The following is a 12,835-nucleotide window of genomic DNA, read 5'->3' as shown; positions in this document are numbered from 1 at the left end:
CATAAAGAAGTTATAGTTCTATTTTTACTGTTTACTTACTGAATTTCGGCTACTCAAGAAATTTAGAGAAGCTCCGCAATACTAGGGGTGTCAATTGGGCGACATTAGGCCTAAATTTACCATATGAATGGGTTGGGCCAGCCTCAAGTCCCTTTTTGTTTTCTGGCCAAAGCTGACCACCACTCCCACCCTAGCACCCAACTCAAGGCTTGCTACCTATGTTGATCAACACTCCTAACGAGAAGACCTGAACCCTACCCCTAAGGAGAATAATTGGGCCATTTTCTGAATGGAAGAATTGGGCCTTTAATGCCAAAGAAACTAGAATCAAAGGCTCTAAAGTGTGCTATCATGTAGTGTCCTTGTTGAAAGTGTTGCAAATAGCATGAGGTTGGTATGGGTGGACCATACATAGGGCCCAGGTCTTTGTAAACAAAGCCTTAGAAAAGGTGAGGCGCAAGATGGCTTTCTATGAAACTGCCTAGCAATCCAATATATGTAATATAAAAATTAAAAATAATAAAAAAGCTAATTATTCATTTTTCATCCAAATACATTAATTTAAATAGGAATTACCATGATTAGTTATTCCATATCATAATACAAACTGTTTGCTAACAAACTTGTCACATACTAATCATCTTGTCAAAACCCATGTATATTAGATAATAATCTTAAAAATAATAAAAAAAACACAAGATCATATCAATTCACAATCTCAAACATCAAAAGGCATCTCCCTTCTCGATCTAAGGAATACCATCAAGCATGTACACTATGCTATACTGGTTGAAACTAGTTCGATTCGTTTTAACTCTTCCTCCTTTCTGCCTTCTTCCTTCTCACGAGAGGATTTTCAAAGGATTCTTCTAGCACAAAGGGAGTCTTTCAGAAGAAAAAAAAATCATCTTTTCATTTATACAAAACTTTATTAGTATTAATGGCATGAATCGAACAATTTACAATCAAATTGAACGATTCAATCGAAATTCGAAAGATTCATGTAAATTAAAATTCAATCATGGAATTCAAATAAAACTCCATAAAATTTTATTTAAATCGTAAGATTTGAATCATAAACTATAAAATTTTCAACACAACAACCTAAGTACGGGTCCATTTTTTATTTTCTTGTTAGCCTACCCATTCCTCAATTAACTTTTCTCTTCAACCTTAACCCGAATCTTTTCGATTTTATTTTCCCTGCTTCGCACACTGAACCTATCAATCCCATTCGCCTTCTATCTTGTAACACTCCTTATAGGTTGTAGTTAGACATTACTTAGTAGATTTATTTGATAGAATGTTATTGAGATTTGATTTCCTTGATAAGTTGATTTCCTTTTGATTTGAACCTATTATTGGAACTTTTACTTGGATGAGTTGAATTCTATTGATGAATTAATTTTAAAGCCTCAGATCATTATGAAAACTCTAGCTGCTTTGATTATTATGTGTTGTTTATTCTAATTTGGGAATGTAAGTTGCTATTAATCTGATTTAAAAACTATTCGTTGTGCAACTAAGTTCCCAGAAATTTATCTGTGAACCATAGATTTGCATCAGTTTGTCTCAACCATACAGAGCTTACATCTTCTCTATTGCCTAAGTGTTTGCTCCAACTAAAGTCGCATATGCTATAGCTCATCCGCAGTCAAAGTTTTAAATTTTGGTTTCTGTTTTGGTTTCGGCCGCCATGGAAATAGAAATGTTTTGGTTTCGGTTGGTAATTTTAGTGAAAATCCTAGAAAATCATAAAAACATATGCAAATGATAGAAGCTTAATATGAAACTTCAGGAAATGCTAGAATAATCACAAATCCACACTTAGAAACTATCACACAAGCAAGACAGTCATCCATAATGCTCTAATAACATCAAAGACATAGTGATATGTCACATGCAATTTATATAAATATAATTATAATTCATATAAATATTTATACCTAATAGATGCACCACATTTCACATGCAGACCGAAAAAGGGTAGAACAATGAGGAAAGACTTGAGGGCTAGGAACATAGCATAGAACATGACCTTTGGATAGGATAGAATTGAAGAAAATGATCCATGCAGACGAACCCAATTAGTGTCATGATTAGACAGTCAATTTGAGCCGGGTAAATCCTTTCACCTTCTTCATGAAAATTTTCTAAAGGATTCATTAGCCATTCCCAACTAGTTTGGGACAAAGGCTTATTTGAGTTGAGTTGAGTTGGGTTGGGTTGAGTTGAGTACTGATATAGTATACAAATAATGCACTTATAATTTTAGTTTTGGTAAAGGTTTCAGTTTTGGTATCATTAAAGTGGGATGGAAATGAAAACATTTTGGTTGTTCGTGTTGATTTCAGTGGAAATTTAAAACCACATCTGCAGTGGAAAAAAACTATGATTGAGGAGATGCAAGTGCTAAAAAACAGACTTGAGATTTGGTAGAATTACCCTTAGGCAAACATGTGTTTGGATGCAAACGGTTGTATATTGTGAAGCACAAGTCAAATGGGCCTGTAGAACTATATAAAGCTTGGTTGATAGCCAAGGGATTCAGCTACCTATACGGGATTGATTGTCATGAGACTTTCTCATAGATTGTGAAATTCAACTTGGTTAGAGTTCTCTTATCATTGGCTGTGAAAAGAGATTGAGCACTTCATTAGCTTGATGTGAAGAAGGCATTTCTTCACGAAGACTTTGAGGAAGTCTTCATGGATCTTCCACCTGGATTTCAACCTAATGGGGAGACTAAGGTCTGGAGGCGGATGAAGGTCATATATGGCCTAAAACAATCCCTTCGTGCATGGTTTAAAAGATTTAGCTTGGCATTAATGAAAATTGGGCTCAAGCAACGTTGTACGGATCATTCAATCTTTGTTAACAAAGATGGAAGCAGCAACACGATTTTAGTAGTTAATGTTGATGACATAGTCATAACATGTGACAGCACAAGAGCTATTCATGACATGAAAAACTCTTTTGGACAAGTATTTGACAATGAGGATCTAGGTCCACTAAAAAACTTTTTGGGCATTGAGGTTTCAAATCGAGAGGAGGCATCATTATATCTCAACGAATGAAGGGAACAGGAAAACTGGGGTATCGTGAGTGTAGTTAGCAGATTCATAAACTCATGAATAACACTTGATAGCTGACAATTTTTCCTCCTAGTAAGAAAATTGTTGGTTGTCAATGGGTATATACTACTAAATATAATCCAGATGGAATTGTCGATCGCCTCAAAGTGCATCTTGTTGTCAAGGGTTCAACTCAAATCTTTCTTTCTTTTTTTGAATGGTTGTTCAACTCAATGGCATAGATTACTCGGATACTTTCTAGCAAGCTGCTAAGTTGAACTCCGTCTAAGTTCTAATTTTTGTTGTTGCTAATCAAGATTTGCATTTTATCAATTAAGCGTGAAGAATGACTTTCTTCAAAGAGACCATGTTGAGGAAGTCTACATGGAGTAGCCACTGGGTTTGTTGCTCAAGGGGGGAGTCCGGTAAAGTTTGCAAAGTTCGCAAAGCTATATATGTTAAAGAAATCACCCAGGGAATGGTTTAACAAGTTTTGTCATGTTGTTACTTCAGATGGATTATGTCAAATTGCAGTTGCTGTTACAGTACTAAAGCCGGTCACATCATCCTTATTATTTATGTGGATGACGTTGTTGTCATAATTAGTGACGCGTTTGGAATAGAAAAGTTGAAGGACTATGGTTACAAGAAAATGGTTTTTTAATCTACATCAGGTGATCTTAGCTAAATATAAGAGGTTAAAGCATTTCTTCTTTAACCTTCAAAGCAGAAATATGTTTATGTACCACATAAATGTAAAGAAAATACCTGCTCTTCCAATTCGAGAAATCGTCTCTCTTTCTCATTAATGTGTTCTTGGAGGTCGTGTATTTGCTTAAGATGTTGGGCTCTTTCAGCTTCAGCATTATCATGCTCTCTTCTGCAAACAAAGAAAATATAACGCATTTAGAATCTAATTTAACGGTCACGCCACTACACACCTACTGGTTGATTAGAAATTTCCAGCTTGAAAAAACAAAACAACATCACATGCATAAATACTAACAGAGGAATTCCCTTTTAGCTTATTGAATGTCGTAATGGAGTTCCCTCCTTAATACTAAGCAACAAGTATGAGACTAAGAAAAATAAGAGTATATCCATGATGTAAACAAAAATCTACATACAAAACATTAGCACATACTGAAATGTGGCCAACTCTTTATTTTGTTCCCTGAGGAGGTCCTCCTTAGCCCAAGCCTGGCATAACAAAAGATGAAAAGCATAAAAGAATAAATAAATATTTAAAGCATACAAAGATCATAATGGAGGGAGGAGTGATGGGGGAACATCCTACACAAATCAGAAAAGGAGCTTAATAGGATGATGGGCCCATCAATTATTTCAGTCGTGGGATTGAAATTGAGTCTTTTATAAGATTTTAAGTTATAGGGGTATAATAGGTATTTTTCTTAAGTTTCACTTAAGTGAATTGGAATAAAGAGGGTTCACTCCACTCCCACGACACTATTTATGTCACTGTTCACAGCGACACTCACATAAATGTGCAAAATATGATTCATAAGATTTGTATGGAGCTTTAACTGATGGGTATTTTGTTGAGTGATGAGTTTTAGTTTAAGGTTTTAGAGCTTTTTCGGTTTTTATTATTTTCTCCATAAATGTAACCTCAGTGCCATTTTACAGGCATGAAATTTAATAATATGAATGAAAAAAGCTTTGCTTATGGAGATATTCTCCTCTTCTTGATCTTGATGGTCGAACCCTTGATCAACCGTCGGCAGGAGGCCGTCATTATTCTTCTTCTTCTTCTTCTTCTTCATCTTCTCAAGGCAACATCTATCATTCTTTCTACTTTCTTGATCAAATTTCTAGAGCTTCCATACGTGAGATTTTTAGGATAAAGTGCAAATGTTATTCAAAGGTTTTAATAGGATAATTAAATGGAGTAAGCTTATTGTGTCTGATTTTGGATACAATGGCAGGCTTGTTTAATCTCAATTGTCAGATATTGCAAACCCTTCTGACATTTGTGATTTTGAATTTTATGGTTCCGATGGATGCTAGGGCTTACTATTGTTGTTTAAAGGATCAATAAGAATGGATCTGATTTTAAATTTGACAGCTGATTTGAGTTAATCTCAATCATCAAATTTACAGATTGAGTCAACCTCAAGATCCAATAATCAGATTGGATTGATTTTAACATGGAATGATAAGATTTATCTTGATTAAAATTTTGAGGCATATGGATGGCTAAATTTCAGTACTTTTTAGAAAGTGCATGAAAACCTAATTAAACCTCATGTTTGAGTACATTTAACTGAGTTAAAGATTGATTTGAACTTCTGCTATGAATCCTACACCAGGAATAGGAAAAGAGAGAGATAAATGTAATAACAGAAGTAAAAGACTCAACAAACCGCCTCATTGTCAATCTTAATTGCACGTAGCTCTCTATCCTTCTCTTCCATCTTTATCTCCAACTCATGTATGCATTGTTCTCTTTCTTGTAGTTGCTCCTGCCCAACCAAATATTTCTTATCAGAATGAAAAAGTGAACACGTCAACAGTTTTATTTTAAACTTCTTGTGACCTGAATACATGAGAAATTTTGCAAAGCATAAACAAAAAAGTCTGAATCAAGTATGGATGGAATGATGGTTTTGTATAAGCCAATGTTCTCAATCTCTCACAGGAAAAAAAGCCATTTACAAATACCCAATAGTTATTTCTCAATACAACAGTCAATGCATGCCAAGAACTTTAAGATACCTTATTGGAAGAAGAAAGATTTACAGTAGAAAAGGGTTTTTCTATTTTCTTAAGATATGCATAGAAAACAATAAAAGGAAGTAAACCTTCAGCTTAATAGCAGCATTGACGTGTTCTTTGATCTGGGAATCAAAGCTTTTTTGTAATTCTACTATCTCTGATCTGACTATGACCTGAGCTCTAAGCTCAATCTCCATCTGTTGCAACTCCTCTCTCTGACTAGAAACACTGTGAAGTCGCTGCTGAAGTATATCATTGTCCATCCCACCGTCGATCGTGATCGCACAAAAGTCAGCATGGAGCGGCTGCATTCCCTGATTCACCTTGCATAACACATAAATTTCCCTTTAGGTCAATAATTATCAAATCTCTTAGACAGGCAATCCAGTTCTTAGACAATAATTATTACCTCGTATATTGTTCTCTCATCAGATTGCCCTAATTTCACACGCTCTAATTCCTGCTGAAATGACTAACCAGTAAACAGTAAGATAACATTTTTTTTAAAAAAAATCCTAAATCACTCAAATGGAGAGTGAAACCACCTCACCTCGGTTACGGAGTTCCGAACAGAATGTTCAGAAACGGCTCTCCATTCCTTCCTGGCAGACTGAGAAGTCGGCATTGGCAGGGGCCCAACGCGCCCAGCCGAAGCCTCCATGTGGAACCCAAATCTCTAACCCTCCACCTCTCTCAAACAATCTAAACCTAAAATCAGAAAATGTAGAGAATCCAGGAGAAGGGAGGAGGAATTCTCCCTGAGAAAAAAAAAAACCCTAATTGGAACAAAACCCTAGATACGAGAGATAAATGAGGGGAGGGGGATTCTCTCTACTGACAGCTTTCAACAAAACAGAAGTGGAAAATGCGAAGAAATTGAAACCCTAATTTTAGGTCTAAATCGGAGAAATTGGAGGTTGGGAGGTTTAGAGAGAGAGAGAGGGGGGGGTGATTGGATGGCGGGGTAAAAGGTGAAGAAGGGTCGTGTCATTTATAGCGTGGGGACGGGAAGGGATAGGGACTTGACCCTCATAATGCGGGTCTGAAGTTTATGAGCCTAGGGCTAGAGGGTGACAACAAGACTTCTTTCTTTGACTGTGGCGGTATTTTGGAGTGGAGTCCTTTCTTCTAAGGGTGTGTATTATTTGGTATGGAGTCCTTGCTTTGACCGTGGTGGTATTTTGGTAAGTATGTTTGGTTGTGTGGGGGTGGCTCTGAGACTTAGAAGCACGAAGCAGGTGCGGGTGCGGGTGCGGGGGCAAAGGTAGGAGCAGGGGGTTTAGAAGAGTCTAAGTTTAGGAGCGTGTATGTAATATTTGTATGTAATATTTTATTTATATATCTTTCAAAATTCAAGTACATCAAAAAATAATAGTTTCTAACCATTTTCATACGTATCTTTTAAGTTTTAGGTGCATAAAAAAACAGCAATATCTAACCATCTTCATTGGCGTGCACTCGTTCCACGTGCCTTCTAAAGTGAGACTCATGGACTAATAGAAGCAGGCTCGGAGCTTCATGGGAGTGTTAGAAAGTTTCTAAATTATTGAGTTTCTAAAACTTGTTGGAATACATAATAGAACAAGGATTCTACTTTTGGACCTTCTAATTTGAGTGTGGCGTTGCATTCTTAGCAACCTTTTATATCTGTAGGGTCATTCCTTAATTTTAGAAGTGTTTGGTGATGGAAACTTACCTCAAAATCACTTTCTATTTTGAGTGTAAGTGAAGCTTTAGCCTATAAAAGAAGATCATCGGTCCCTCTTACCACACACCATTGATTTGAGAACTCATTGAGAGAGTGAGAGTTCACTTTGAGAGGTTTCCCATAGACCGTTTGGTGTGGACGTAAGAGAAGAATCAAGGGGCGTTTTTTAGCCTCTCGCCGTGCTCGGAAAATCCACAAGGATCGTCGGATTACACGCCTCTAAGGGCAAGCCATGGCACAAGGTACTACAAACCCATCTCCTTCAATTTCAAGTTTTTCCTTTGTTTTCAATTCCAAAGATCCAAAGGGATCACTAAAGTAATGTTTAGAATAACATTTGGTATCAGAGTAGGGTTATAGGCTAAGAAACCAAAGAAAAATTTGAAGTTTTGGGCTAAATTGTGCAAATTTAATGGTCGCCAGAAAAATCATTGCCACCAGAAACTGGGTGAGTTTTCCGGCGATCCGGTGGCACCAACGTGTTCCACTCATACCCAGAAACATTCCTCTAAAATTTTATTAAATTCTGACTGTTGGATTGAATGTTATAGGTCTCTAAAACTCGATGGCATTCATGTAATTGTACAAGGATTTGAAGGTAGAAGACGACCTTCAGCCGTAATTTAATAGAAATTTCATGTTCCCTGGTTATAATACAAGTTTTATAAAATTAACATCTGTCAAGATACTACCATTCTTCGATAATTTTTCAAGAAAAAAAAATAGACAGTGCTTCAAGCGCGCGTTTTAGTAAAGCAGAAGGGGGTGAATTTATCCTCAAAAGGTGTGTAAAACAAAAGGAGTGTGAATTTATCCTGTAAAGAGCGTAGTAAAGGGAGTGAATTTATCTGATTGGAAGCCAAACCTGCTGGATTTTCTCATAGCCGGTTCGATCCTTTTCCGGTTTTTGGGTCGGTTCCGGGCACCTCTCTCCTCCCTCTATCCACTATAAAGATATTAGATGACCTCTTCTTCTTCTTTTTTGGGTCTTTAGAAGTTTTTTTTTTCTTTTGGATTATGCGAGCCCCCCTTTCCCTTCGAATCATGAACATTAAGGAGTTATTTTCTCTTGGGTCAATTATTAACCGTACATGGACTTGTGTTTACACACATCAGATGCAGGGATATGGTTTTTAATCATCCTTGATTATCTAACAATCTTGTATTTATGTGTTAGTAATGTTTTTGTTTGGATTAACTCATGGAATACTTGTGCAAGCTGGACCTCTAGATTCATGCAACAAAGGTTCTAGAGGGTTCCCATTAACTTTTAAGGAACAAGTTGAAGCTTTAAACATTAAAATAAGAACTTGCAATCTTAAATTTACATATGGAAAGTGAATGGCCTAATAGAAGATCCTCTTACCCTTATGTGATTATGTGGCCTTGATTGTATGGTTTAAGGTTTGTGATTTCCAAATAATGGTTGTGGCTTGGATAATTGCTCCTCTTGAATAACTCATTGGGAACAAGATTAGTCTCTTACGTTTGGATGGTATCTTCTCTTTTGTAACCAAGTGAGAATGTTCTGTGTTGATTGTCGTATTGTAATAATAATATGGACCGTTTAATTATAAGATTACAATTGATCGGTGCCCACTTAAAGATTAAGGATGGAGATGATCGGCCCAACGAAAAGTCATTGTTCAGTTTCAATGAGCGGAGTGAGAAAGTTAGAATTGAATGACCAGGGCTTGGAATTCTTTTCTGCCCAACGGTGATAAGATCCCTAGTGCTAAGTTGTTCGATTTTGGCTCATCTCATGTTGAGAGCCCACTGTGTGTCGTGGCTCGGCCCAACGGAAGGGCCACGATGACAAGAAGGGTGTCTTGAAGTATCGCATTAAGAAATTGCTAGTGATATAAATTCTAACATTTTGGAAATAGTTAGATTAAATTGATGAATGCTAAATAAACTCGGTTGTGGATCAAGGTGTTGTATTTAGTGAGCATATTGACAACCATAATGTTTCAATTACAGCCATTTCACTTGGTGTTATTGCTGGATATTTGTCTTGTATTGAACACTTAACTGGGACAAACTATGGAAAGTGGAAGGAACACTTGTATATTGCCCTCGGTTCCATGGAACTTGATTGTGCACTTTTGATCGATGAACCACCTAAGGACTTAGCTACAAGTACACCCGAGGCTAAGGCACTTCGTGCCAAGTGGGAACGATCAAATCGCGTGATTCTTATGATAATGAAAAGTACTATAAGTACATTCATTAGGGGTGCAATTCCTGATATTAAAGACAAAAAGGAATTGACCGCCAAGGAATACTTAGCAGCAATTGAGGAGCAATTCAAGGGAACTTCCAAATCACTTTCTAGCCCCCTTATGATGCGGATGCTGACCCTCAGGTATGACGGACAAAGTGGTGTGCGTGAGCACATAATGAAAATGAAGGTTTCCTTGTCCACTTCATAATGACTTCTCTTCCTGTACAATTTAGACCTTTTAAAATTAACTATAGTACGCAGAAAGAGAAGTGGACCATGGGAGAGTTCATTGCCATGTGTGTCCAAGAAGAGGAAAGGTTGAAAGCGGAAAGGCCAGATAGTGCTCACTACATCGCATTAGGTCCCACAAAGACCAATTTTAAGAAGAAAGGCAACAAGGGTGGAAACAAATGCAAGAAAGGCAAACCTGTAGATGTCACTACCCCTCAAGGCAAATTGGGTATCAAATGCCACTTTTGCAGGAAAAGAGGACACATAAAGATTGAATGTGTCAAGTACAAGGCATGGCTTGAAAAGAAAGGTAATTATTTTAGTTTTTATGTATTTTGAATCCAATTTGATTGACGCACCTAAAGATACTTGGTGGGTTGATACTGGTGCACCTGTTCATATTACAAATTCTATGCAAGGTTACGTGCAAAGTCAAAAACTGAGCAAAGGACAAAAGACCATTAAAGTAGGGAACATAATAGAGATTGATGCAGAAGCCGTAGGGACATTTCGTCTCATTTTGGATACGGTCTTCTGCTTAGATTTAATAGATACTCTTTATGTTCCGAGTATTACTAGGAATTTAATTTCTGTTGCAAGACTTGATTCCTATTGTTTTGAATTTAAGTTTAGTAACGGACAATTTACTCTATTCCATGGATCCCATATGGTTGGATCTGGTGTTTTGATGGAGAATTTATATAAGATTAAATTAGATTCCTCCCATGTTCAAAATCTATTTTCTCTGCATAAGAATGATAAAATTGGAAATGTTGGTAATATACGAAGTCGAATGGACAACAACTCCTCACTACTATGGCATAAACGGTTGGGTCATATGTCGAAAGATAGAATGAAACGACTTGTGAAGGAAGGAGTTCTTGAACCACTTGACTTTTCTAATTTTGGTGTATGTACGGATTGCATAAAAGGAAAATACACTAGAAGTAGTAAGAAAGGGGCCACTAGGAGTACGAGTCTACTACAGAGATCATTCACACTGATATATGTGGACCCTTTCCAACTCCGACAGTTGGTGGACAAAGATACTTTATTACCTTTATTGATGATTTTTCTCACTATGGCTATGTATATCTTATAAATGAAAAATCAGAAGCCCTGGATATGTTTAAGATTTATAAAACCGAAGTTGAAAATCAACTTGATTTCAAAATAAAAGTTGTGAGCTCGGTTAGAGGCGGAGAATACTATGGTAAATACTCTGAAACGGGCCGCAATCCAGGGGCTTTTGCTATGTATCTACAAGAGAACGGTATCCTTGCTCAGTACACAATGCCAGGAACACCTGAGCAGAATGGCGTGGCTGAGAGGCGAAATCTTACTCTTATGGATATGGTAAGAAGCATATTTTGTAATTCTTCTTTGCCTGAGTTTCTTTGGGGAGAAGCCTTAAAGACAGCGGTGCACATACTAAATCGGGTTCCTACAAAGGCAGTTTCAAAAACCCCTAATGAACTATGAGTTGGTAGGAAACCGAGTTTAGGATACTTGCACATATGGGGATGCTTGGCCGAGGCTAAAATTTACAATCCCCAAATAAGGAATTTGGACCCTCAAACTATTGTCATTTCATTGGTTATCCTGATAGGTCTGAGGGTTTTAGATTTTATTGTCCTAGTCATAGTGCCCGTATCATAAAGACTAGATACGTCGAGTTTTTGGAAGACGGTGACTCAGGTGGGAGTGTTGTGCCTAGGAAGATCACTTTTGAGAAAAATTGTGTTACAATTCCATTGCCAATTTTTCCAAGAAAAAGTGGTGCATGTCCCCATTCATGAGGGCACAGTCGAACTTTAAGGCATTCCAAACATAACACCCCCTACGGATGAGGGCCCAGTAGAAGTTCCTACTGAGCAGCCTTTGCGCAGGTCAGAGAGAGAAAGGAGATCGGCCATTCCAAATGACTATGAGGTCTATCTTAATGAGTGCGAATAAGAAGGTGAGATGGATGATGATCCCGTCTCTTTCCATCAAGCTATGGAAAATGATCAGTCGGCTCAATGGATTCAAGCCATATAGGAAGAGCTACTCTCAATAGAGAAGAACCAAGTTTGGAAACTCACCGAGTTACCTAATCTTACCTAATGGAGTCAAGCCAATTGGCTGCAAATGGGTCTTTAAAACCAAACATGATTCCAAGGGTAGCATTGAGAGACATAAAGCAAAACTGTTTGCAAAATGTTACACTAAAAAAGAAGGAATAGACTACAAAGAGACTTTTCTCTCCTGTTTTCAAGAAAGACTCTTTGAGGATAGTCATGGCTTTAGTAGCTCATTATGACTTAGAGCTACATCAGATGGATGCCAAGACTGCTTTTCTAAACGGAGATTTGCATGAGATTGTCTATATGACACAACCTCTTCAGGTTGAAGGCAAGGAATATTTAGTGTGCAAGCTTGACCGATCTATCTATGGTTTGAAACAAGCCTCTCGGCAGTGGTACTTAAAGTTTCACACAATTATCATAGAATTCGGGTTCAAGAAAATGTTGTGGACCAATGTATATATCTCAAGGTCAGTGGGAGCAAGTTCATCATTTTAGTTTTGTATGTCGATGACATCTTGCTTGCCAGTAGCAATTTGGGCATGTTGATGGAAACCAAGAAATTCCTTTCTAGGAATTTTGACATGAAGGATCTCGGTGAAGCTTCCTATGTTATAAGAATAGAGATTTATAGAGATAGGGCTCAAGGATTGCTGAGATTGTCTCAGAAGGCCTATGTTGAGAGAGTCCTGAAAAGGTTCAACATGGACAAGTGCGCAGCTGGTATTGTTCATGTGGTTAAATGAGATATGTTTAGTGGTTCACAGAGTCCCATGAACGATTTGGAACTGGAAGA

General features: G+C 37.4%; 1 protein-coding gene across 5 annotated transcripts in view; it reads right to left on the bottom strand.

Moving 5' to 3' along the window:
• LOC143880434 (uncharacterized) overlaps positions 1-6,788 on the bottom strand; it is a 28,447-nt gene extending 21,659 nt beyond the window's left edge. For 2 of the 5 annotated variants that reach the window (XM_077383442.1, XM_077383441.1), the window contains exons 1-6: positions 6,361-6,788; positions 6,220-6,282; positions 5,897-6,133; positions 5,459-5,557; positions 4,219-4,274; positions 3,843-3,954 (exon numbers count right to left, since the gene is read on the bottom strand). In XM_077383442.1, coding sequence (XP_077239557.1) covers positions 3,843-3,954; positions 4,219-4,274; positions 5,459-5,557; positions 5,897-6,133; positions 6,220-6,282; positions 6,361-6,471 — 678 coding nt within the window. In that variant the 5' untranslated portion in view covers positions 6,472-6,788. The remainder of the gene's footprint in view (positions 1-3,842; positions 3,955-4,218; positions 4,275-5,458; positions 5,558-5,896; positions 6,134-6,219; positions 6,283-6,360) is intronic. The other 3 variants (XM_077383443.1, XM_077383444.1, XM_077383445.1) reach the window with 3 other exon arrangements.
• Positions 6,789-12,835: the final 6,047 nt, after the last annotated feature.

The sequence above is a fragment of the Tasmannia lanceolata genome, unplaced genomic scaffold, assembly GCF_043159265.1.
Source record: "Tasmannia lanceolata isolate RefF3 unplaced genomic scaffold, GAP_Taslan_0.1 ptg000006l, whole genome shotgun sequence".
In the NCBI taxonomy this organism is placed as follows: domain Eukaryota; kingdom Viridiplantae; phylum Streptophyta; class Magnoliopsida; order Canellales; family Winteraceae; genus Tasmannia; species Tasmannia lanceolata.
The sequence above is the reverse complement of the archived record's forward strand: the minus strand, read 5'-3'. Positions and strand labels throughout refer to the sequence as shown.